Raw genomic sequence first — 27,224 nt, 5'->3', positions numbered from 1 at the left:
CTGTACATCTTAAATACCGATTCAAATTTTCAAATCACAAATACACCTGGTGTCTGAACATTTTATTCTATAATTTATTTTAAAAGAATTTGTTAACATAAAATATTCCTTGTTGTTGTTTTACTGATTGTATAATACATATGTTTTAAATCATTTTTATTGAAGTTTAAAATCTCACTGTATATTGTTATGCTTTGCCATTATTTATTGAAATTTGAAAAAAATGGACATTAAAATCAGAGATATTATACCAGTGTTGTATTGTTGTTTTTCAGATTCTGAAGAAACAAAAATTAAAATGTACAATTCCTTTGTGAAATTTTGTGTGAAGGAATATAATATTGGTTCTATTTTATACTCTAATTAAACGGTAATTGCGAGCCTGAATTGGTTATTAGCACCACTAAATTTTAACGTACATTGTATGAGGGCGTGTTGGTTTCAGAGTGCTAAAACCACGTGCCTTGTTTTTAAATGAGTTGTTTATTAAATACCACAACACAATAAGGATTTCTCAAATGCTTGAATCAGTTAATCTTGTAAAATACGGATGTTAACGATTTTTTTCACACAAAAAAATGGCGCCACTCGTCCCTGGCAAGCCAGTAACTGGTTATAATGCCTGCTTCCAGTTGCAATGCCCGCTTCCACTTATTTGGCCTGGGTTACAGGCTTTTATTCTATGCAAAGTAAGGTATATAACAATGGGATATATTGCCTGAATTATACTGTAACCGTTTATTATTTATACTCATTGAGCAGCAGCAGCAGTGGCGCCCAGTAACTTTGTTTCAAATCATAATGAAAAACAATTGTTCATACATCTGCTAATTATTTACTCATTTACTGGCAAAAACCCGCTCGTCAGTTTAATATTATTTTATTGTCACTATTACAATTACATGAATGGTAACAATACATATGTTTACATATATATAGTGCAAATGGGTCGGACTACAAGTTTTGACAACATTAGCGACAGCCCTCCCCAAAAAGTCACAATTTCACATGTTATCGTATCTTTGCAATTAGGTAGATCTATTACAGTGTAGAAAATGTGTAACTATGTAATCACACAAAAATACAAGATAAATTAAATTTTGAAAAAAAGAAAGATTGTCTGATATGTCAAATTCCGTACTTTCTGCAAAATATCCTTTTAAATCGAGAAGCGTACTACATGTGTAAGGAACAAAGAGGAACTACAAAGACAAAGCATGAACATCAAGATCCAAGAAAGGTCGAGAGAAATGCACAAGAGTAACTGCAATAATGTACACATTAAACTGCCACTGATGATATGCTACTGTGTCAATGTACAATAATACCCAGTGGTGTAGCGAACAGTTACTGCAAAAATGTACAAGAAACTGACACAGTGACTGATAAACGTTCCTGCGGCAACATACAACAAATCTCAAATGATGAAATGTTTCCGTAACAATGAACAATGTCCAAGAAACGTAACTGTGGCAATGCGTAACGGAATTCCGAATGATACAACGTTACTGCAGCCTAACAAGAAACCTGAAAAGACAAAACTTTGCTGCATCAGTGTACAACGCACCCCGAATGACGATTGGTCAATATACCCCAAGATAAAACATTCACGTGACACCAGCAAAATACAAGACTTAAGAATCTCATGATAACACAATGCTGCACTAATAAAAACATACAAAATTATAAAATGTTACCACCCTGCAACGAAAAAAGAAAAGTTACCTACCACTTAAATGGTAATTTATGATAAAAAGCTGTTGTGTGGAACAACAAAGTTCTCCTAACGTTTTGACTGAAGACATATAATTATGCACGTCTTAATCGTTCATCCTCCGCCTATGGTTCGTGTGATGATGTCGGTTGGGGCGGAATCCGGGAACAAGAACGGTTGTATTTCCTTTTTCATACAATTAAAACGTTTTGCACCTCGGCTTGTATGAACGGCGTTTTAAATTTCAAACAACCAATCAAATACTTGAAACTTTCCAAAACTGTAGCACCCTGCGAAATCATACAATGCTACCCATCGATAAATTGGACAAAAAAAACATCAACAAGAACTAAAAAACACTTAAAACCTGAACTGCTGGTTTGCCTTTGACTGACACATGTGTGGGTTTCCCTATAATAATGTTTAAACCCAGTTCTACTGTAATAAGTAAGCAGTAAAAGATAGTACGTTTGCAATTTTATTTAACACTCCATTAAGGTTCAATGTTGCGCACCACTGTAAGACAATAAGATATACTACTTTTTCTACTGTGAAAGAAATCAATGCCTAAGGCTAACTGAATTGAGCCGTGCCTTGGGAAAACCAACATAGTGGGTTTGCGACCAGCATTGATCCAGACCAGCCTGCGCATCCGCGCAGTCTGGTCAGGATCCTTGATGTTCGCTTTCGAAGCCTATTGGAACTGGAGAAACTGTTAGCGAACAGCATGGATCCTGATCAGACTGCGCGGATGCGCAGGCTGGCCTGGATCCATGCTGGTCGCAAACCCACTATGTTGGTTTTCCCATGGCACGGCTCAATTTATCTTAATTTAGATAGGTACTCAATGAAGTTCAGAATGATCAAACTTTTCTTCTTACATGTTGACTTCGTAAACATACAATTAAGATAAAGTTTTTATATAGTTCTCAATATGTTAAAGAATAAACCAGCTAAACATGGATAAACGTTAGCGTCTATAGAGCACGGAAGCGCTGTTTTTCTCTGTTACTAAAAACAAAGGTACGTTTTTGTTTACTGTCTATTTTCCATACTGTCTATGTTCAGGTATACGTGTACACTGCATTCTTTGTGAGACCTGACATTGAAGTGTATCATCTTTGTAAGTTATTATATCTTTTAAACTACAAATTTAATTATTCGTAAAAGAAAATATTAACTGTTAAAAAACTGTACATGATTGTTGAAAAAATGTTGTGCAGGTATAACGAGAACGATACGGTTGCGTCCATTTTCCACCGTCAACATTGTTATGCAACAACTACATGGCGTTTTCCTCTTCATTTTAGAAGTACATTGTAGAGATTGCAAGAAAACTTTGGTACAGAAAGAAACTGATAACATGATGGTCCTTGAAGTAAAATAATATTTGAATATCAATCTTCAGTATAGATCATGCATGACAAGTGGCTATAAATTGTAAATGCATTATTTTGATAATTTCAGTATTTTCTATATTATTGATATGGATATTATATATATATACCCCAGGCGGTAGACAATACATAAGAAGCAATTAGTCGTTCTCCTCTATTCCATATGCGGAAGTTGTCTGTTAGTTGTGAGGAACAAGTCTGTATTGTACTCAGGTTAACCTAACTGAACGTTTCATAACTGAAAAAAAAAACTGCTCTAAACCTGAACCAAACAAACAAGCAGAATCGTCCTTAAAATGATCAAGGGCCGTCAGTGTTATATACAATGTAACAATTCAATATCGCATCACCTAAATGATTAGGAGAAATTGAATTTCTTCAATTAAATCACCTGGCACGTTGACTTTCTTTCAACAAATTGTATATCTATTTCTATACCTCGTGTTATAGTTATTGAGCTTGGTAATCAATGAATATCATTGATAACATGTTTGAAAAACGACTTTTCAATATCCAACCCTATCGTAAAGTTCAGCTGTTTGATGTTAACCTTCAAAATCCAGGGTTCATGCAGGGGGATAGCAGAAAAATATCAAGAAATCAAAACAAAGTATAAATACATGTAACAAAGTTTCAATTAAAACGACTTAATTAGTAAAATTTTGTTATGACATAAAAAGTATGTTTTATTCTTATTAGCTTATACCGATTTATTCTTAACAGTTGTCAAAAAAGCTGAAACCTGTTTGAATAAATCTCAGGTTTTTTTCTTGGAAAACCAGCACCGGTTTCATATGAAAAAAATGAGACGGTGTCCTTTGAGAGGCACACACCCATTGTTTTGATTATATTTACATAATATTTACGCATATCATGTATTGCATGCAGTCATTGAGCATGTCTGCAAGTATTAGCACGGTAAAGTCTCTCACGATATTTATTTGTAGAAGAGATGGAATTCACGTTATCGTTTCTAGTCCTTAACTTTTGTGATCTAACACATTTAAAGGCAATCGACGAGTATGGGCTGATCTTACTTAAGTCACACCTGCAAATAAATTTTATTAAAATTTTCACCCTAGCCTACCCTCATATTTGCTTACGCCCGATTTAATTGAGCGCCGAATATTTATGAAGCCTGATCACTTCTTTATACTTTATATCAGAACGTAAACAAATTCTGAGTACTTAGTTACTGTGAATATTAAGATGTGATTTTTTAAAAAAAAACAACTTTGTTATTATAGATGACTTGTACACTTTTTAAAGGTTTAGACGTGCGAGTTTTCAAGTGACTTAATATAGGATATCAGGTTTCATAAATTTTACTTTGTTTACTATTTTCACCACGACTAAATTGGTTATTTAGAATGATTAGCATAATCGTTGAAAAGGTGCACAAACGTTTTTCAAATAAGGTGGAATGAACTTATACATATATTAATGTTGTATGCTTATACGAGAAAATACGAGAAAATACTTGAACACTAACCTAAACTTCCTTTTTATTGTAGATATGTAAGAATGGGACCTCGCAACGAGTGAAAATAAATTTGATAAATGAGTTATGTATTTATATGGAATAACTCCTCATACTTGACAAATAGGAATATCTCGTTTTGAAGGAAGAAAAAGACAGACACGCCATTACAGCCAAAACCTTGGATAGATACTAAACTATCAGAAGGTAACACGTCTTTATAAACATTCCTACATTTTCAGAATGTTGGGATAAGAGGCAAAGGCAGTCATGTAAACACATACATCGTTACTTGAGGACGTTAAAAAGTACTCGTTTGTTTACTGAAAGTGTATTTAACAATTCCGTTTTATTCGAGCAGACATCAGGATTTCATGTGTCTCAAAACTGACACACCAACACATAACTATGATGTCTAGATATGCAGACGGTCACGACTACAGTTTTGACTCATATTCGCCGTCCAGTTCGCCTAGAGGAAGGCGGTATATTCTGAAAAACTTGAACACAAAGAAATTACATCAACTAGACCATTTAGACATATCTAGGAAAATCCATAACGATTACCATGATATCAGAACAGTTCCGTCGTCACTCAGTTCTGTCACTACAAATCAGAGCAGTACACACGTCGGAACAAATCAGAGCAGTAAACATGTCGGAACGGCAAACAAAGTCATGCCGACTGACTCACCGAAAAGGACACCACGAGAACCGTTTGTTTACGTGAAACAGAGGAAGGATTTGCATGCAAAAGCAGATTCGCCTCGTAAAGAAACCCAAAAGCAAAGTGATAAGAAAAGTCCAAGGAAAGCCGAACACGCAGACACGAAGAATAATGCTCTTGTTATGAGTAAAAAGAATGAAAAAGGGTTAACTCCACGAGATGAATATATGGTAACTAAGTTATATGATCAGTCACGTGAGATTATCTATCTAAAGCCGTCAGAAGTTCGGTACACACATGATCAAATTACTGCCCATTTCACGGACGGTAGGTCAATGTTGCAAACGTTTATTGCTCTCCTTTATGGAAGAGTTGAAATAAGACTTGGTGGGAATGATGTCCCGCCCATTGAAGTGATGCAGACGAATGAAATGGAGGGTGGAAAAGAGGGTAAACTTTGGTACGTCGTCAATGGCAACAGAAGACTTTACGTGTTCCGAAGACTAGAACGTTGTGGTGCGCTAACAACTATGCAAGTAATTGCCAGGAAATATGATTCAATAGAAATGGATAAACAATTCCTAACAAGAAATCATGGACGAACTATATCCATTACAAATGATGCTACACTGAATGCCAAATTTGGTAAAGAAGTTAAACGATGGAAAGAGTGGAAGGCAAAACAACCAAAGCAAAAACCGACTAAAGGTAAAGCAGGAAAATCTAGAAATAAAGAAGCACCAAATAACAGTGAGTTATATCTGCTTTTTAATTCCTCTCTCTCTCTCTCTCTCTTTTTCGTTAGGAATAAGTTATATACTTTAGAGTATTTTAGAAATGCATAGATCTAGCCACTGTCACGGTGTAGAATGCATACTGATTTAGAACCTTATTAGCCTCTGTATAATTAGGTGAAGAGTTGGGAATACGTTATGCACTTTAGAGTATTTTAGAAATACATACATCTAGCCACTGTCCCGGTATAGAATGCATACTGATTTAATACCTTATTAGACTGACGAGGCGGTGAGCTATATGATTAGGTGGCGAGTAGTCGCGGATTCGGTCCCGTCTCCGTATCATAAAGCAGTGCAAACCCTAAAATATTTCTTTACATTCAAGCTATAATTAAAGAAAGCTGAAAACGATGCCAAACTAAATACATCTGTAGTATCTACTAAATAATCTCATTATTGGTTCAATGTCATTTTTTTCTCTTCCAGAATCAAGCTGCTGCACCATACTATGATTAACCTCCAGGGGATATAACAGAAATTGAACAACGGATTTTCTCTACCGAGTTATTCGCTACTATAGCTAGGGCTTGTCCAAAGTGAAGAGGATACTAACTTTCAAATAGATATTGAATAAATCTAACATGTAATTTCAAATAAGATTTTAAGTTTCACGACCACCTGCGGACTGATTTTGATTCGTCGTCAAAGGTAGAAATAGAATTAATTAACAGGAATTAAGTTCATTTAAAATGATTGGAATAAAATTGCATAAACATAACATTTTATTTATTTTTTTTTAATTTAAACTCTGAATCTTTCTTATCCGGACTATGACTTGGAGAGTTTTGTTTGGCAGAAATGTTAACATCAATGAAGTTGAGTGTCGCACGAAAATCTCAAGTCACTATCTCAAAGTCAAAGGTCATGTCAGATCTTGTCGGGACCTTAATTTTGGTATGCATAATGGAGCAACATAGTTTCATTTGGCTGTAATGTTTTTAGGTGAAAAAAGTTCGACTGTTGTCATTTTCTTGTTCACTTCGAACGGTTAATATAATATTATTAAGCTCTCTCCCTGTCTCCTGCAAACTGTTGTAATCTTTCGATAAACGTCTACAAGGAGATTCCTACTAAGCTGGACTTCAGTCAATCTGGTAAACGCAGACAGTAAACGATTTGTATACTTATGAATGTATAGAAAAATATGCAAATATTTCTAATGGCAATAATTCAAAATAAACGGTGTTAAGACAAAACAAAGAAATATATTTATTTGTGTGTTGACTAGCAATTATCAGGTAACAAATCTTTGAACCAAACGGCCACTGGTTGGGAGCTCTCCATCCCGTTGGAATCTACAGCTTTGACACTAAACACCCTCACTTTCCTATTACCAGTGTTTCTAAAGGTTATCTCACCACTCCATGGGTCAATGCTGAAGTACTCTGTCTCGCCATGTACAATTGAATAGGTTACCTACAAAATAGGGATTGCATGAAATCAGTCGATATAACGTATACATTGAAAGATTGCAATTTATTATTAACATTGTACTATGACGAAATATTCTGGGAAATCATTTAATTTTGCAAGTATAAAAGTTCAATGTGTCTGCAAGATTGTATATTTTGTGGTGAAATGATCTATTTGCATATTCGTTGGAATATGATTTCGCAGATATTCGGAAGCTAAGCATTGGTGAAAATTATTACCCAACAAGTAGTAATAATTTCACAGCATTTTTGTGGTGATACTAGTCTTGGTTAATAACATGTGGCCGTGATACTCCGGCTGTCTGAAGGAAATCACTTTATTCTATACCCTTCGTCTCATCATACATCATAACCTTAGCACAATAGATATTGAAACTGTTTCCTTATGCATGATTTCGATATTGGCATTATAATGTCCAGTCTTTTTTACATGAGCAAAACTTACGTTGTCTGCTAAAGCTTTCGAAGTTCCGACATAAACCCCAGCTGTATAATAGGTCTCTAAAGAGAATTGTAAGTCATCATTGTCTGGAACCCCAGGATCAGACACAAGGACAAGACCATTCTACCTTATTGACATTCCGTATCCCCCGCTTAATCAAGGAATCAGTGGCGCATTGATTAGCAGTTTGGACTACAACGACAGTGATCCAGGTTCGACTCCCGAACTCGGATCGATTCCCGGCTGTGGCTAATAACACGACTAGTGTTCAGTGCTGTGTGATTTACTTTACTTGGTACTGTTTCCAACACAATCGGTCTAGACTGGATGCTGGGGAGATAAATATGACACCTGCAGGGGCTTGGCTGGAAATAAGTTGTTCCATCCATTCCAGGTGGGGCCTTTCGTCGACTACCCATGTTAAGTAGCGCTCCTGGGGCGTTACATTTTGCACCAAGGGTGCGTTTATTTCTGTACCAAAATACAAAAAAAAAAAACAAAAAAAAACTAAAATTTTGAAAAAGAACTATGTTGTTTTATACTGCCAAAAATGTCAAGTAAGTATTTACGCTAGTTATTTTACATAAATTGTTAAATCCAACAACACGGTAAATCCGATTACCACTTTCAGTTGAGTAAAACATTGACCTGGTCAATCCTGTAAGTATTCCAAGGTCAAGGAGTTTGACTGAACAGCCAGCTTTCTATTGAAATATTACATCAGGTTTCTAGGTCAGCTGCTCAGTCAAGTGTAACTTACCAAATTAAAGAGTTCCTTCTCAAGAAGGAACAATAAAAAAAAAAAACGTTGCAAACATTTTAAAATGTGACTTAAGGGTGCGTTTAATCAATGATGGTATTATTGATAGCTTCACACACATTTTCAGAATCATAAAATTAATTATTGTTAATGCGAGATGTCGCTTCCTTTATACATAATATTATGCTTTAAATGACAGAATGTGTATTTCGGATTTAAGTCAGTTATAACTAGATTGTCATCCAAAGCCAATATTTCTTAAGTTTTTAATATTGGATAGCTATAAAGTATAAAGTTACCTTATAAAAATTTAAATATGCACGTTCGCATCAAATTATTTTAGAATCGAACACTTTTGATTTCGAGTTACAGATTTTTACCATAGTTGAAACATTGCATGAAACATGCATTCTATGTATAGTAATGAAAAAGTGTGATGGAAGCAGGCGTACGTTCTACATGAAAACGTGCAAAAGAAATGTTGTTTACTTTTGACTCCTTTGACTACACAAAAGAAAAAAAAACTTTGAACGATTAATCTCCTTATTCCTGTTACAAACACAAACAATTATTATCCATGTATTTAACTAATTTTCTACACCAATGCTGTCTTCAAATTTTATGTTGAAGCAGTTGCAGTTCCGGAGTTTTCTTTAACATTTTACCTATAAATTATCTACATTTGTTACTATTTTTTCTTTACATTTCAAGACAATTCAATAAATGTCTCGTCATTTAAAATTTTAAAATATTTTTATGTATTAGATGACGTATAAAGGTAGAAATACTACCGTATAAAAACCAAAAGCCAAGTAAAATACTGTTTCGTATATACAATAGTGTAAACCGTCTTACAATAATGTAAAAAGACTCACCCAATGTAAGAGCTGCAAGAGAACACGCAAGATATATATTCATTATTTCAATAAACTGTAATAGGCAAAATGCACAGTTTATATTCTGTTTCATATTGATTTCTATTTATCATTTATGTCGGTCAATAACTATACATAGCTAATGTTGTCTTTATATTTAACACCGACTTTAAATAAAATTTGTATCTTGTATCTTGTATCTTGTATTTCTGATCCTGTGACATTGACATTAAATAACAATATCAAAGATACAGTTGCAAAATGCACATCTCAACGTAATTGAGCATAAAATAAAAAGAAAATGTGTTTGTTTTTCATGAATATGGAATATATCTCACCCCGAAGTGAGAAAATTTTCACATTTTCACTCGCGCTACGCGCTCGTGAAAATATTTGAAATTTTCTCACTTCGAAGTGAGATATATTCCATATTCACTGAAAACAAACAAATATCCTCTATATATTCAACAAATTCGCAATGATTCAAAGGAACATTTCCTTTTAATCTTGATTGCAACAAGCTGTTTTAAAGAACGTCGCTTTACGAAGAACTTTTGTAATTAAAACGGTGTTTTAACGTTTCACAAAGTGCTTCAAATTTGCGTATTTCTGGAAAAGTTAATTAAGGAACTACGAGCGAATTCTATATAGATCTATAAAATGTACAGCGAATCATATATTTCTATTGTAAAAAATCCGTTTTTTATTCTATTTTATTCTCAAAGCTGAGGTTTTCGGAGTAAGTCAATGTTGCGCGGAACCAGATAATATGTGATAGGCAATTCAGATAAAAGATATTTAAAATGCATTTGATTAATTTCCGCAATAACCATTTACAAGCCAGCCTAATGGCTTTTATCAATTGGATGAGTCTGTAAACTATAAATAAAATGATGGTAAATATGAACTTGTCACGGTATAGACTTAAATAAGGGCAGAAAATGTGTAGTAATAGTAAATATGAGATGAATATGATATAAGGCAAGAAAATACAAGAATATTTCGCATTCCTCAATAAATGAGTGTTAAATTTTAAACAAACAGTAAAGATATGAGTAGTAAAATTATATCTGCAGAATTTAATTAAAATGGGACATTACTCTAGTGATTAATATATTATACATCGTCTCCTGAGTGAGCGATATTGACTTTTACTTTTATTTTTACTCATTAAATGGTTCAGAATATTGAGATATATCCCTGTTAAATTACCCTGTTCACTTTTTTTTTTTTTTTTTTTTTTTTTTAACTTTGTACAAAACAAGATAGAGCGTGTGTTTAATACTGTTCTGTACCGCTTTAGCCACTGACATCTTCGGTCAGGAACCGCCCGTTGTCAAGTGTTTCGACCCTTTAATCCCACGACACTCTCCAGGCGGCGGGTCCGTAGTGTTGATCAGGCACTACGAGTCAGTGGTTGGCTTCCAGCTCTTCTCCTCTTTCTTGAGCCACCACCAGCTGGATGCCCTTTCAGCAGCGAGACTAAGCCTTCCAATGGCCTTCCTCTTTCCCCCTGTGATTCCCATGACGCTGAACATTCTCTATAAGGACTGTGCCGGGAAGCCTCTCGACCCGATTTCAACAGGGAAGAGCCATGTCCTCCTTCCTCGCTCTCTGCATTGCTCTTGGAGCTCTGTTTACTTGGCCCGCTTACGCTCATAAGCTTCTTCACAGCGTGTTTCTCGAGGAACTGTCAACTCATCATCGCCAGGCATTTGCCTTTCCTGGTCCAAATGACAATGTCTGGTCTCAGTTTGGTCTGTACGCTGTTAGTGAAGATCATATTTCTTCTGAGATCAACTGCCATTTCCCACCTGTCTGATTCATCAAGGAGGGACGTTGTTGCTGTTCTTCTTTGATGCAGTCTGACCTTCTTTGACAAATTGTATCATCTGCGGATTCTGCTTTGCCCCCTTTTTAGTTCTCTCACGTTCCAAGGTGTCTGCAAGTTCTCCGAGTACACAGTCATGTCTCCACCTGTATCTGCCTTGCGTTACCGGTGTGGAGCAGGCTGAAAACACATGCTCCATGGTTGCTACTTTGTCACACAATGGACAAATATGGTTGTCTTGTTGTCCCCATTAGTGTAAGTTGGCAGGTGACGGAAGCAGGTCATAAACAGATCTTAGCAAGAAGCGGAGTCTGACTGGTTCGTAGCGCCGGATTTCTGCCCATGTCAGCTTCGTCCAAGCGCCTTGGGCCCCTATGGAAAGTGCTCTTGTCTTTCTTTCTTCCTCCTCTGCCAAGCGTACTTCGTTCTGTATCATCTGCCTCCTTGTGATACTGTCCGCCGAGCCTCATCTCTAGCTTTTGATGATACCCAGCCCTTGACGTCCAGCAGCAGTAGTTCCGACTACATCTTTGTGCTGGAGTCTACTTTCGGCTTGGCTAACTGCGTGGCTTGCAGACAATTTCCGTCCAGTCCGCGTTTTAATTCCTGCTTTTCGGACTAAGTCATCCTTTGACTCCTTAAGAGTGACCACCAGTCTTGTCTTTGCAACCTTGAACTCTCCACCAATGACGAGAGTGGGAGCTGCAGTTGATTAGTTTTGCTATAGAGTAAGAATGAAATGTTAAGTACCGCCTTTATACTGTTTTTTTTTTAAACTTGTATTTACTTATGAAATTATGTGAAAAGAAGATACACACCACTTCTTTTCTGTTTGTTTTTATTTTTTTAAAAATATTGATTTAAATGCAACTTTTCAATAAACCATTATTAATAAACTTTGTTTAGTGTCAAAGGAACTTCATTTTAAATCTAAATAAACTTTACTGTTAAAACACAAATGGAATATTTTCCGTATTTATTTAGCTAGACAAAACATACTAGTATTACAAATACGTTCAACGCAGCATTGAAATTTTGTGGTAACAGACTGATTGCAAAAGATTTATATAGTAGATGCTCAACAAAGTAATACAATTACACCATTACAGGATTTGACAATGCAGCTTATCTTCAACGTCTAGAAGACTTTCTCTTGTTTTAACAGCTGTTTCACTAATGGAAAAACAGGCAATTATATATTGGAAGATCGTTAGATTAAAACAAGAACAATACCTCAACAGGAAAAGCAATATTAATTGAATTCAGCCACATATTTCATTCTAAATAAACATTCATTTCCTACTATTGACGTTCAGTGTAATAAAGAAGTCTTGCAGCTCACTTGATTTTTAAAAAAAATATTTACAGTCATGCTGAAAGTTATATCATAACTGGTAAAATATGATGTAAAACAATATCTTCATTCTTTACTAATAAATGTTCAGAAATAAGCATGACATGTGATATCTGTAGCATTTGTACGTTTTATGCAATCTTTAGTGGTGCAAACTGTTTTTGTCGTTTTATGACATAAAGTAAGAAATAAGAAATAAACTTTGCTTCTGTGTAGTGAATGTTTGTTGACAAACAATAATCGCCAATAACATAATAATGAAAAAGGTCAAACAGGTGAGAGCGACTTTACTGTTATATTTAAATACAATATATATATAAAAAAAACCATGTAAATTGATTTTATCATAATGTGATAAATCAAATTATTGTTTCTTCCATACAATGTACTGAAATACAATTGACATAATTATAGTTCTGGATACCATAACTAAATAAGGTCTTTTATATACTGACGTTGACCTTTTGATGAAATGAAATGTAATGCTCATGATCATCGTCAAAGACCTTCGGCTAGCATAATTAATGTCTTCATGACTAGAAGTAACACCCGTTACTTGAATAGAAATTTCAATGTTTGACTTGTAAGACACTTCGGAGGCCCACTATTATTTTTGCATAGTACTCATTAATGATAGTTCATATATGTGGTAAATTTTGGGTACGATTCTTAGTGGGTACGCAACGGATGTCCGCACTCGATATCCGGTTCAGAAAGAACCACTCTACTTTCATAATCCCCGCATTTATCGGCGTTTCAAAGCAAAGCTACTCTCCTCGCTGGAAGGATTGAGCTAGCGCTATATATCTCTAACTATGTTTAAATTATAACTTTTCACACATTACATTATTTATTTACCTGCAGTGAAAACCTGCCCTAACTGTAATTTAGCTTTGGTGAAACAGAGAATCAAAGGACTGAAAGTACTGGAGGATCGATTGTCTCTGAACAACACAGATTATACACATACATGTGTAAATATCAGGACAACCGTTACACAAGATTAAAGTTATAAACTGGAGACAGTGCACACAAATTTTGACTTTAAACCATATGTGTGAACTTTACTTTTGATATAGGATAGCATGTCCTTGCCTTATGCATTCAGTTATTATTATTTTTGTTTTTTTTATTACGTTCAACTATGATATGAAGTATCATAGCAGTATCTTGAATGGCAATCCAAAGATTGTAACAAAACTGAACTGAAAATTAAAAGTTTGCACAACTGCTAACGTCATATAAAAGTAATGGATTTTGCGGTATGGTGAAATGGAGGAGGAAGACCCCAGGAGCCACTAATAAATAAAAATGTTTCACACTATCACAATCAAAGATTTTAAACCGATCACGGTTCCTGTTATTATTCTCTGAATCTGATTCAGCTGTTCGGCTGGTTTTCTCGAACGTTTTTTTTTTTCAGTTCAATAAAGTCTTATCGATGTTTCCATCAAAATCGCTACAAATGATACGTACAACTCCTTCCAGCTGTAATCTTCAAATAACGTCTTACAAAATCAGAACAGTGAACAAGATCAAGAAAAACACAGAAAAAAAAATAAATAACTGAATACATAAAAATGTTACACATCATCACAATCAGACAAAGACTCGGTTCCTGTTATTTGTTCTCTGAATTTCCCTGGTTTTCTCTCGTTTTTTGTTGTTTTTTTCAGTTCAATAAAATCTTATGAATGTTTCCAACAAAATCGCTACAAAAATACTTACAGAACTCCTTCTAGGCTAGTTGCAATCTTCAAAGTAATCTATTCCAACCATTTATTATAAGTTTTAATAATACTTTTTATGCTTTATGATGTTTTAACTGTCTCATGTTTATTTTAAACCTTGTCATACATGCTAGTATATATAATATTATTAAAATATGTCTTACAATTTTTACAGCAGCTACTTAGTATTCAATAGATTACTTTACACCTTAAATTAACCGATTGCTCTTAATTTTGTGATAACATGGCGGATGACAGATGCGGGTGTGTCTACACATTCCTTTCAGTGGTTTGGGACACAAGTAGTTTTACTCATTGGGACTAGGGTAAGTCATACACTTGTCACAATACTCGACCCTAAACTACTTTTTTTATTTGTTTAACTCAATTTCATTTGGCTCAAAGCCCAGGTTAAAAAAGAGTGCTAACCTTCATATAGTATGTAATGGTACGGTGATTAAGCACACCAACTCTGTTAAATATTTGGGTGCTATATTGGATCAATGTCTGAGTTATGAGACCATGGTTACATGAATCATTAAAAAAGCAAATGCAAGACTTAGGTTTCTGTACGGAAAGCAAACGTTTGTATCATTGTACACTAAGAAAATGTTAGCCATGTCCTTGACTTGATACAATGTCATTTTGACTATGCCTGCTCTGTATGGTACTATGGTTTTTCTCAGAGTCTGAAGGATAGGCTTCAGGTTACTCAAAACAAGATCATTAAGTTTGTCCTTGGACTTGATCAAAGAAGTCATATTGATACAAAACACGTCTTACAGTTGGGCTGGTTACCTGTCACAAGAAGAGTGGAACAAATAACTCTAAATCGCGTGTTTAAAATACATTTAGGTTCTGCCCCTTCTTACATGAATGAGTATTTTACTCAAACCAGTTCTGTACATAGTCACAATACCAGGTTTAGTAAAGGGTCATGCTTCAGCATTCCTAAAGTCAAAGGATTTGGTAAAAAGTCATTCTGCTATAATGGTTGTTCTTTGTGGAATAATTTGCCACATGTTAAAAATTCTGCAAACATGCAGCAGTTCGAGGTTTCAGTAAAAAATCATCTTCTACATAGCTTGTAGTAACATTTGTCTTTTCTATTTAAACTGTGATTCCTTTACTATGATACTTTTTAAAACTGCTAAAAACTTGCTCAAGTTACCACCATTTATTACAAAGTTGTTGTGCCTTACTATAGGACATGTCATCATTCATCCAGGACCACAATGGGAATAAAGGGTTTCACATTCCCCTTTTTTATGTCATCCTGGGTATATGAATACATGTCCTGGTACATTTTATTTCTGCAGTTATTGGTATTTTATGTTAGTCATGATTCTTAATTGTCTTTCAATATGTTTTAATTCCTAGTCATTGTATATGTGATATTTGAAATTTGTTTTAATTTGTGTTGTACCATACCATGTATTTTATATACTGAAATAAATCAATCAAAAAACTCCTATAATCTCTTTTTATGCATGTATTATTTTGTATGTTATTCAGCAGGGGAGCAACAATGTCAGCAAAATATATCCACTGTAACAGGGTTAGTTCCCATACCTTACCTGGTGACATAGTTTTCGTGCGTTTATATAACTTCTGTACGACCAGAGTACTAGTTTTGGTATGTTTTTGAATTGACACAATCTAGGAAACACAAATCCTTCTCTCAGATACGATATCCAAAAGCTATCTATACTTTTATTCAATCATTTTTTATATAAATTTATCTGGAATACGTCCCCCGAACCATTTGGTTTATAAAGCATTAAAATTCAAAGTTCTGAATAATAGATCTAATCTCAATATATTATTTTATCTAATTGTTCTGTTTAGAAGCTAGTAACTTTTTGAAAATAATTGAACATATTTTACAAAGTAAATTTGGACTTTTCTATGTCGTAAATATGCTCCAAATAGGGATATGAAAATAATTTGCCAGTTTTAAATACATATTTTGTAGTGCTTTGTTCCGATTTTAAAAATTAGATGTGACTATAGAAATTGTTTTGCTTGCCTGTTTAAGCCTGATTGTATTAAGAAGATACTGCAAATAGGTGGGAAATTATATTATTTTACTTAGATTTAGAACACGTTCTGGTACAATCAAATACGATTTCAATGCATACTACTTTGAAGTTGCTAGCACCGCATTTTTCAGCTCCATGTTTCCATGAGATTATATTTTGTAAATGATAATTAAAGTGATAAATATTCAGGGTATTCACCTTTTTTTGCAGATGTCGATTTTACAGCATATTACATGAAACTTTAATTAAGATTTAGTATTTGCTGAATGTGCTAATTGTAAAGATATATCAAGATATATCAAATGCCTTGTCCTTTGCACGAGATGAAATTTGGTACCTTCTGCATGTTGCATCTGAAATGACTAGCGTCGCCCTGAATGGGCAACCAGTGGAGGCTACAGACACAGTCAGTCAGTCAGTCAGTTAATCATAAACCAAATGTTGTTCATGAAATCTGGGTCATCCAGATCAACATTATAATTGACAAGACGATTGTTTTAAAACAGGCAGCTTTAAAAATACTTAGTTTTTCCAGAAATGCATATTCCGTCTTGAGAATTGGATTTGGCATAAGCATTAATCATTAGACTTCTCACAATTTAATTTCTGACCGTTTTCCAAAATCCAGCGTTTGGATAGAATTCACATATCTTGCGAAAAGGGCGTTTACTGACTTGCCTTCGTGTAGCAGACCAAAAACCAGTGGTCGGGACAATGTTAGTTCTTTTCATCGCTGAACTACAGGTCTGTGAAAATTAAAAGTGTTATATCATATCAAATTATAAGACTTTTTGGAGGGGATTTCTTACTTAAAAATAAATACCAATCATGAGACATGTACAGCAGAGAGTAAGCGACAGGAATGTCAACAAACTAACTTGAAATTTCACCTTATTAACACGAACATTCAAGATACATAACTCAAAAGTTTGACTGAATATCTCGAAATTTCAATTCATTAACTCGGAATTTCGTCTTTCCTATCTTAGTATTTCGGCTTACTTACTACCATATATTGACATGACAGTGTCATATATAGTATAATGGTCCTGGCAACCATTCAAGATCGGATACCTGGGGTAGTTCTAGCCGATATGGAAGGTCATGGAAAATGACCGAGAAGTGTTGGAACTTACAATATTTAACTATATTAGATTATTTTCAACCTGTCCATCAACAGGTCATAGGTATATGTACTGGCTTCAGTCTGGTGTAGATCAATGTTAGGGTAAATTTTAAGTATATGCAGATACATTTTAACACTTGCTAAAGTCCCTGCGGTTTGGGGAACCTAAGGTATAATATATGGATGAGTGGGGAAGTGGGTGTATCAACTTAACATTTTTACAAAAAGAGTACAAAGCCGTGACAAACGTATTTATTCATTTTTGCCTATGGCAGACTTACGGACGTTCAAACCTTTCAGATGATGAGGCAAACACTTTCAAGTCCGTATGTTTAGATTTCTTCTTAGTAAATAAGACGCATCAGGCACTAATGCTCTTGAGAAGGTATGCGATTAAGATTCGAAAAGATTTTATCCTTTTAAAAGTTTAATAGTATATATGCATGCAATACGTGATTTTCAATGCTTACATGCCGAGAATGTTAACTGTATGATGTATATAGGCAAACATCACCAGGATGTTTATCTTGACACGTGTCTAACTGGAAACTGCTACTATGATGACATGTGGTCCTCGAGTTGTAAGACAAATCGCCGAATACTTTTGGCAAAGATTGGTTAGCATCCACCAAGTACTTCAGGAGATTTTTAAACGGATGTTCCTGACTTTAGCTCTGGTAACCTAAACAAATTTTAACGAGGTCCATCCGAGGATGCTACAGATTAAATTTGTAGAAGATTCACCCTGTGGTTTAGGATTGCAAGTCAAAAGGCTTCAGTCCATGGATACCTGACTATACTATATAGTATGGTGATGCATAGTATAACTTGGATTAAAGGCAAGAACTCCCAGATACTGGTTCTAACTCTGCTGTTATCAGTCTTCACCATTGAATTACAAATGATTTATTTATTTGGGTTTTACAGCGCACCAACACAGTATAGGTTATATGGCGCCAAACAGGACTACAAATTTTAGTTTCACATCTCATTTACATCGAAATAAAAACATGAGGTATGGAATCAAAATTTGCATACCTGCTGGAATCACAGTTACAGAAGAATTACAAATGAAGTCTAACTAAAATGTGTTCAGTAAATGGTCAGACATTATCTTTCTGGATTGTCATATAGTATACTTATTCACATTCTATTAAATACATGCAGAAATATACTCTTTTTCACAACAATTCGACTTTCTATATGGACAATTAAAGTGGTTGTCCTAACCACTCCTGCAAATATTGTACTGAATGGACATGGATTTTCCATTTGACTGCCAGCCAGCCAGCCAGCCTGCCTGCCCATCTATCTAGAAATGGTGAAAATGCACTACAACCACTTTTTCAAATGGGTGAATAAAAAGAAATGACTGAACTTCTATAAGGTTTTATTTTTTACAATGATCCAAATGCATATTTAAAAGACATATATGTAAGGTATAACATGTAAAATGTAATATAAAATTATCAATAAGGATTTTCTTTTAACAAAACACAGAAAAAACAGATCAAATGCCTGCTGTACAAGTACAAATGACAATCATATTTATTAACTTTGTATCCAAAAACATACGCAAGTTCTGCAGCAGAAATACTGTGAGATTTTAGGAGAGCAATTTATTTCGTTTAAAGAACGACTGCTTATTTCTCAATGCAAAGCTTAAAATCTTTTTATTACATACCTGACTACACATATTAATATCATAAATATCCTGATTTTGTGCAACAGCCTGAATAAAATTAACAAAAAAATGCAATGACAAACATTAAAATGTCATTAAACACCTAATATGAAATTCAAAGGACAATATGGAACAAGAGGCCTATAGGACCAGTATCGCCCACCTGACCTAGTTCTTACCACAGATGACATAGTATCTAATTTGGCCTAGATTTCATACAGACAAACATTTTGACCATGTTTTATGTAAACCAGATAGGTCATAATAATACAAACTTTTTTAATGATTTGACCTAGTGACATAGTTTTTGACCTCAGGAACCCTTCTTTTTGAATTTGACTTAGATTCCACACAGACAAAACTTCTGACAAACCTATGATAATCAAGTTGAAAAAGTGGCCTATACAGTGTAAAAAAAGTTTTTCTATGATTTGATCTGATGACCTAGTTTTTTCCCCAAAGTGATCAAGTTACAAATCTATCCTAGATTTTAAACAGACAAACATTCCAACCAAGTCTCATGAAGATCTGGTAGAAAACGGGACCTTTTGAAAATTAACAAGTCTCTTTCTATGATTTGACCTAGTGACCTAGTTTATGATCTAGATAATCCAGGTCTGGACTTGACCTACATTTCAGGGAGAAAAATATTCTGATAAAGTTTGATGGAGATCAAGCGAAAATGTGGTTTATAAGGTATTTCTATGATTTGACCTAGTGTCCTAGTTTTGACCAAGTAACCTGATTTTGAGCTCGACATAGATTTCAAAGAGAAAAATATTCTGACAAACATTTATGATGACCAAGTAGAAATGTCCTATCTACAGTGTACACAAGGCTTTTCAACGATTTGACCTAGTGACCTAGTTAAAGACCTCAGGTAAGCCAGTTCTGAATCTAAGAGATAACATTCTGACAGGGTTCTGAATCTAAGAGATAACATTCTGACAGGGTTCTGAATCTAAGAGATAACATTCTGACAGGGTTCTGAATCTAAGAGATAACATTCTGACAGGGTTCTGAATCTAAGAGATAACATTCTGACAGGGTTTTATGAAAATCAAGTAGTAAATGTGGCCTCTAGAGTGTGAACAATGTTTTCTATGTTTGACCTAGTGACCAAATTTAGGACTTCAGGTAATCAAGTTTTAAACTTGACCTAGATTTTATAGACACAATATTTTGACAAAGTTTTATGATAAGCAAGTATAAAATGTGGCCTCTAGGTTGTTTACAAGGTCTTTCCATGATTTGACCTGTGACCTAGTTTCTGATCTCATGTAATCCAGTTTTAAACTTAACTTAGATTTTAAAGAGACAAACATTCTTACAAAGTTTAACAAAGATCAAATAGAAAACTTGGCCTCTAGAGGGTTAACAATGTTTTTCTATAGTTTGACCTAGTGCCTTAGTTTTTGATCTAAGGTAACCCAGTTTTGAACACATTCTAGATTACAGACAAACATTCTAACAAAATTTAAATAATATGAGGTAGAAAATGTGGCCTGGTAAGTGTTTAAAAAGTTTTCTTACTAACTGGCCACGCACAACACACATCAGACACAGGGTGATCACAATAGTTCACCTTGAGCAATTTGTGTTCAGATTTTTAATAAACATGACCTACCAGTAATTTCAAAAAAATATTTTGAAAGACTCAAAATCAACAATCTCTAAAATACAACAGACCTGAAACTCCTAGAGAACATAGAGCAAAATCTCAGTTAACCTCATAATAAACCAAATGAGATCTTGTTTACGGATGAAGATGCTTGCTTCACACTTCATTCAATAAAACTACCAGTTAACATTCTATTCTAAAATATAAAATGCAATTACAACCAACATAAAAAGTCCACAATACCGAGTATTTTGCATTTATCACATTTGGTGAGTGTAATAAAGTGCATACATAATGTGAGTATTAAACTAATGTTACTTTACCCTATCAGTAGATATGTTCGCATACAATAGTCTATTAACCTTTACCCTGCTACATTTCTAAAATGGAGTGGTCCATCATTCAATTTGGGCAATACCATTTATTATTCAAAGGGGTGTTCACTGACTGACTAGCGAACAGCGCAGACCATGATCAGCACATCTTTGTCTGCACTGGTCGCAAAGGCAATAAACAACTGAAAGCCCTTGCATTTCTCCAAATATGTGTAACATTTTTAAAGAATTCATGCAGAGTTTTGCACAAAAATCTAAACCACCTGTATAGTTATTTAAAGAAAGGCATTTTTTCCGCAGGCATATTTCTTTAGACTTACACGAATGGCATGGTTATATAAATGTTAAGGTTTTGCAGACTCTGTATGCCAGGTTATTGCCAAGTTCTCTAATTTTTTGATTAGTCAAACATTTTCATAATTTCATATATTATCAAGTAACAGCTTTAATATAATAATCTGTCACTTGTTGTAGATGCAGATTGGAATATCTTATTCGAGAGTAACACTTTTTGGCAGAAACAAAGCTCGGTATATTTATATAATGTATATAGCCTTTGCCTAGACATAAAATGATTTTTGCTATGTTGTGTGTTAAAAATATTTATAGGCTAAAATCTTAAATAGCAACAAAATTAATGAATTAATTTAAAAGAACATACATGTATGATATATATAATATCATAATCTTTAAAGCAAACAGCAAAGTTTACATAAGTCACAAAGAATCAGAAATCAACAATATACAAGCTGATCTTAGACAGAAATAATTCCTCTAGTGCATGACTTACACTGTAGAAACTTATTTAAGGCACTGACCTGAAGATTTCGGCTAAAAATGATTTTTTTTTTAAAACTAAGTTTGGTCATATTATGAACTTTAGAACATGAGATTTTGTTCCTAAACTATCTTAAAAACATCAAATCAAGAAAACAAGAGGGCCAAGATGGCCCTAGGTCGCTCACCTGAGTAACACACCATAACAGGGTTAACATGTTTTTCCTAGTGATTTCATGGAGACAAATATTCTGACCAACTTTCATTAAGATTGGACCAAAAAAACTTGGCCTCTTGAGTGTAAACAAGCATTTTCTTTGATCTGACCTAGTGACCTAGTTTTTTACCCCACATGACCCAGATTTGAACTTGTCCAAAATGTCATGAAAACAAACATTCTGACAAGGTTTCAGGAAGATTGGAGCAAAACAGTGGCCTCTATATTTTATATTTTATTACTTTCTTCAATACAAATTTACAAGACATGCATACAAAAGTCGAACTAAATTTAAGAATATTATAAATGCATGGATATACAGATTACATATAAAAGCAAAAGGGTTGGGCCACAAGTTTTAACAACATTAGCGGGCTTGCCCTTCCCAGTGGCCTCTTATGGAGTGTATACAAGCTTTTCCTTTGATGTGACCTAGTTTTTGACCCCACGTGACCCAGATCTGAAATCATTCAAGACTTCATGATAAACATTCTGACCAAATTTTATGAAGATAGAATCAAAAATGTGCCCCTAGGGTGTAAACAAGCTTATTCTTTGATTTGACCTGGTGACCTACTTTCTGACCCCACATGACCAAGTTGAACACATCTGATATTTCATGCAGACAAACATTCTGACCAAGTTTCAAGAAGATAGGGTCGTAAATGTGGCCTGAAGAGTGTTAACAAGCTTTTCCTTTGATTTGACCTGATGACCCTAGTTTTTGATCCGGCATGACCCAGTTTCGATCCAGGCCTAGAGATCATCAAGATAATCATTCTTTGCAAGTTTGTATCAAATCAAAGCATAAATGACACCTCTATATGGCTGAAAGGGCCAAAATAGAAAATTTTGCCCCTTTCAAGGGCAGTAACTCTAGAACCCATGATGGAATCTAGCAAGTTTTCAAAAGGAACTGAGATCTTATTGTGACTTAAGTTGTGTGTAAAAGTGGTTAAAATAAAATATAAAATGTCACCTCTATCGTGTTCACAAGGTAAAAATTAACAAATTTTGGCTCTTTCAGGGGTCAATCAGGGGCCGAAACTCTGGAACCTATGATTGGATCTGACAGATTCATCATGGAATCCAAGATTTATTGTTGCTGAAGATTTTTTGCAAGTTTGTATCAAATCAAACCATAAATGAAGTCTCTATATGGCTGCAAAAGCCAAAATAGCAAATTTTGGCCCTTTAAGGGGCCATAACTCTGGAACCCATGACGGGATCTGGCCAGTTTTCAAAAGAAACCGAGATATTACGCCAATACAAGTTGTGTGAAAGTTTGATTAAAGTTGATTGCAAAATATGGTCTCTATCGTGTTCACAAGCCAAAAATAGCAAATTTTGGCCCTTTAAGGGGCCATAACTCTGGAACCCATGATGGGATCTGGCCAGTTTTTGAAACGAATTGAGATATTATGCCAATACAAGTTGTGTGCAAATTTGATTAAAGTTGATTGCAAAATGTGGTCTCTATCATGTTCACAAGAAATTGTGAATGGATGGACGGCAGACAAAATGCTATCACAAAAGCTCACCCTGTCACTATGTGACAGGTGAGCTAAAAAAGCATGCCCGAACCAGCAATCGAACCCGGACTGCCACAGCAATAATAACTTTCCCCCTGTCTTTACCAATACACCACAGAGGAATATGTATTTAACATGCATGAAATATAAAGATTTATAATTAAGGCAGTTTTCCTCCATACCCAATTAAAAACGCTTATTAATTCTAAATGGAGAAATTAGGAAAAAATGTATTTCCCTAGCATATAATCTGTCAGTAACTAAGTTTCTTTCTTAAGAATTATAGCAATCCTGGATATCTATAAATTTTCTTCTTTTTTGTTGTACGATATGGAGGTCAGTGCCTTTAAAGACTCAACTTCTTTCCACTTTAAAATACATTTAAAATTTCAAAGAATCTGCTTTAAATCTGAAAGACAGCACCTTTATATAGATATGTAATAAGTTCATATCAAATTATTTCAAAAATGCTAACAAACTGATTAAAATCTAAAATGGTTTATTGTGACCAAATGTGTTAAGTCACCCAAGCATGGTTTCTATATATTTTACGTTTGACTGTCTTCAAACTTAGTGTTTGCAAAATCAACGAAGCGTAACGAAATAATAACAGTATCATAGCTAATATAACTTTCTCTATTTAAAATAAATCTATGCTTTTAGGCAGAATGAAATAAAACCATCTGTAAAATTACTACAACTTGCATGCTCACATTTGATAGTTCAAATATCGTGAGACAGTTTTAACAATGACCCGTAAGTCCGACAAAGCCCTGATGTTTGTCCGATATGAACACGCGAACTGCATCAATTTATTTTTGAGTGATTGTTAAGTGTGTCAAAAATAACTGCTTAAAAGCCTTTCATCAACATTTATCATTTAAACAAACTTAAAAGCAACAAGAGTGTCACAAAATACGCCCGTCATCAAATTTGGCCTAATTCAAGGGCTATAATCCAAGAGTGCCTGAAGCAATTGGCTGGTTATCGAACTTGGCCGAGATATTATGCCCACAAACATTGTCAGCAAGTTTGGTGAAGATCGGATGAAAACTGTTCGACATAGAGAGTGGACAAGGCTAAATTCGCAGTTTTTCAAGTAATTCAAGGGCCATAATCCAAGTGCCTGGGGAGATTTGGCTAGTTATCGAACTTGGCCGAGATAGTATGCTCACAAACATTCTCAGCAAGTTTGGTGAAGATCAGATGAAAACTGTTCAACTTAGAGTGAGGACAAGGCTAAATTCGCAGTTTTTCAAGTAATTCAAGGGCACTAATCCAAGAGTGCCTGGGGCAATTTGGCTGGTTATCGAACTTGGCCGAGATATTATGCCCACAAACATTGTCAGCAAGTTTGGTGAAGATCGAATGAAAACTGTTTGACTTAGAGAACGGACATGCTTTGGACGCCGACCGCCATGGGTGTTCACATAATACGCCCCGCTCTTTCAGAGACGGGCGTATAAAAATGGACCTATATCAAGCAGATGATGTTGACATTGGACTGATCTGAAACTAGTGTGCAAAATGATCAAATGTGAAATCAAGAATATTCGTGGGGGTCTAATTTTTCGTGGATTTCATGGTTGAGTCAATCCACGAAATTTAATCCCAACAAACAAGTAAAATTCCTATTCATTTTATGTTCTAAAGTTGAAATCCACGAATTCATATCCCCATGAAATTGCCATTTTGACCAAAACCACGTAATTTCATGCCCATGAAATTAAAGGATTTTACAGTATCTGATAAATAAATAATACTGGCCCAGCAATAGCTACTTATCAGTTTGCAAAATTTATACTTATTTTCTTAACAATCCATGAACTTAAGTCCCTGTGACAAAGAAGTACATGGAAACTTAACATTTCACATATCCATCTAAAACTAGAAATCTTTGAATTTCTGTTCCCGTAAAATACTGTTGATAGCTTCTATTTGTGCTAAGAATATCAGAATATCATTATCTCTATTAGTATAATCAGATACAAATGGTCAATTCATATTCTAACATGGCTCAATTTTTTTATCAGTTACACAAAGAACAAAGTGTTTAATATTCGTGTATAAACAATGGTTGATGAGCCAACTAGTGAGATGAAATTATGATGTCCACTAGTTCCATGATGCAAAGTTCATTACTATTTGGCTGAATGCTGGTAAGCATAATTTCTACCATCATATTTTAATGAGAATGTTAGAATGAAAGTAAATGCGGCTTTTTGCGGTTTATCGTCTGGTTCATCCTAGTATAATTTGTACAATTCCTGCATATCTGAACTTTTAACCCTTATTACGCTGGACACAATCGATTTTGCCTTTGCAACCAGTGTAGATCATGATCAGCCTGCACATCCGTGCAGTCTGATCAAGAGGATGTGCAGTCTGATCAAGATCTGCACTGTTCGCCATTCAGTCAGTATCTTTATGGTATGCACCCCTTTAACAGTTAATGGTATTGTCCAAATTGAAAGATGGACAAGTTCATTATAAAAATTTAGCAGGGTAAGAGTTAAACTGTGGTGAATAAGACGATAAGGATGCAAAGACCTTCATCAGTATATATAACATAAATATGACTGTTTTCTACCACAATTACAAAACAAAAGTTATGCTAAAATTACCAGCTGAACAGAAGCCATTCTGGTCAAGGCACGAAATTTTAAGTCAACAAATTTAAATTATCACAGTATATTTTGAGTATATGTTCCAAGGTCAAAAATCCCTGTTTAATGATGTTTTCTCCAACAAAAAGCCAAAAAACTTCAAAAAGGTGTGCTGAAAAAAAACACTAGTTTGTATAAATATCACAAACAATGTGGATATGCACACCTTTGCCTGATATTGATCATTTCAGTGTTTGAAGCCTTATTAAGTGAATTCGTCTCTATGAAAGCTACCTATCTACCATGTTTGGTCTGCTTTACTCATACCTTCCTGAGAAAACCATGTTTCTATACTTAGTAACATGATGTTAGCCTCCGCCAAAGTAACCTAAAATGCATCTAAAACCATGACCTCCAAGCCAGCTTCCTAAATTCCAAGTTTGGCCACATTACCTTATTCCTTACTGAAGTTACTGAGCAGAATCAACTGTTTCAATTTTTGTAAAGCTACCTTGATCCCAGAGACCAGAACACATAACTCAATCTCCAAGAAAGCTGATTATGTACTAAAATTGGAGTGAAATACCCTAAATAGTATACACATATTCAATGGCTTGCTGGCCAATAATAAAAACTATTGTACCAGGTCCAAAAAACCTACAACCAATAGCTTGGACTTCTGACTGCTAAGCCATTCAGTAAGTGTTTTATTACACGACATAAGAAATACTTTTAAATTTTTGATTTATTACCCTAATAAATATGTATTAAATATAGGCCAGTCCGGTCACATAGCACAAACTA

General features: G+C 34.6%; 1 protein-coding gene across 1 annotated transcript; it reads left to right on the top strand.

Annotated features, from left to right (window-relative positions):
- The first annotated feature begins 4,257 nt into the window (after positions 1-4,257).
- On the top strand, positions 4,258-6,507 carry LOC123555382 (uncharacterized). The gene is made up of 3 exons (XM_045346026.2): positions 4,258-4,280; positions 4,626-6,008; positions 6,482-6,507. Exons 2-3 carry the CDS (start codon positions 5,000-5,002, stop codon positions 6,505-6,507), a joined length of 1,035 nt encoding a protein of 344 aa, XP_045201961.2. The 5' UTR covers positions 4,258-4,280; positions 4,626-4,999.
- Positions 6,508-27,224: the final 20,717 nt, after the last annotated feature.

This window comes from Mercenaria mercenaria, chromosome 7 (genome assembly GCF_021730395.1).
Source record: "Mercenaria mercenaria strain notata chromosome 7, MADL_Memer_1, whole genome shotgun sequence".
Lineage (NCBI taxonomy): Eukaryota > Metazoa > Mollusca > Bivalvia > Venerida > Veneridae > Mercenaria > Mercenaria mercenaria.
The sequence above is the reverse complement of the archived record's forward strand: the minus strand, read 5'-3'. Positions and strand labels throughout refer to the sequence as shown.

Coding starts and splice junctions, on each gene's coding strand:
- LOC123555382 (XM_045346026.2), top strand. CDS start 5,000: ATGATGTCTAGATATGCAGACGGTCACGACTACAGTTTTGACTCATAT. Junction 6,009..6,481: donor TAAAGAAGCACCAAATAACA/GTGAGTTATATC, acceptor TTTCTCTTCCAG/AATCAAGCTGCTGCACCATA.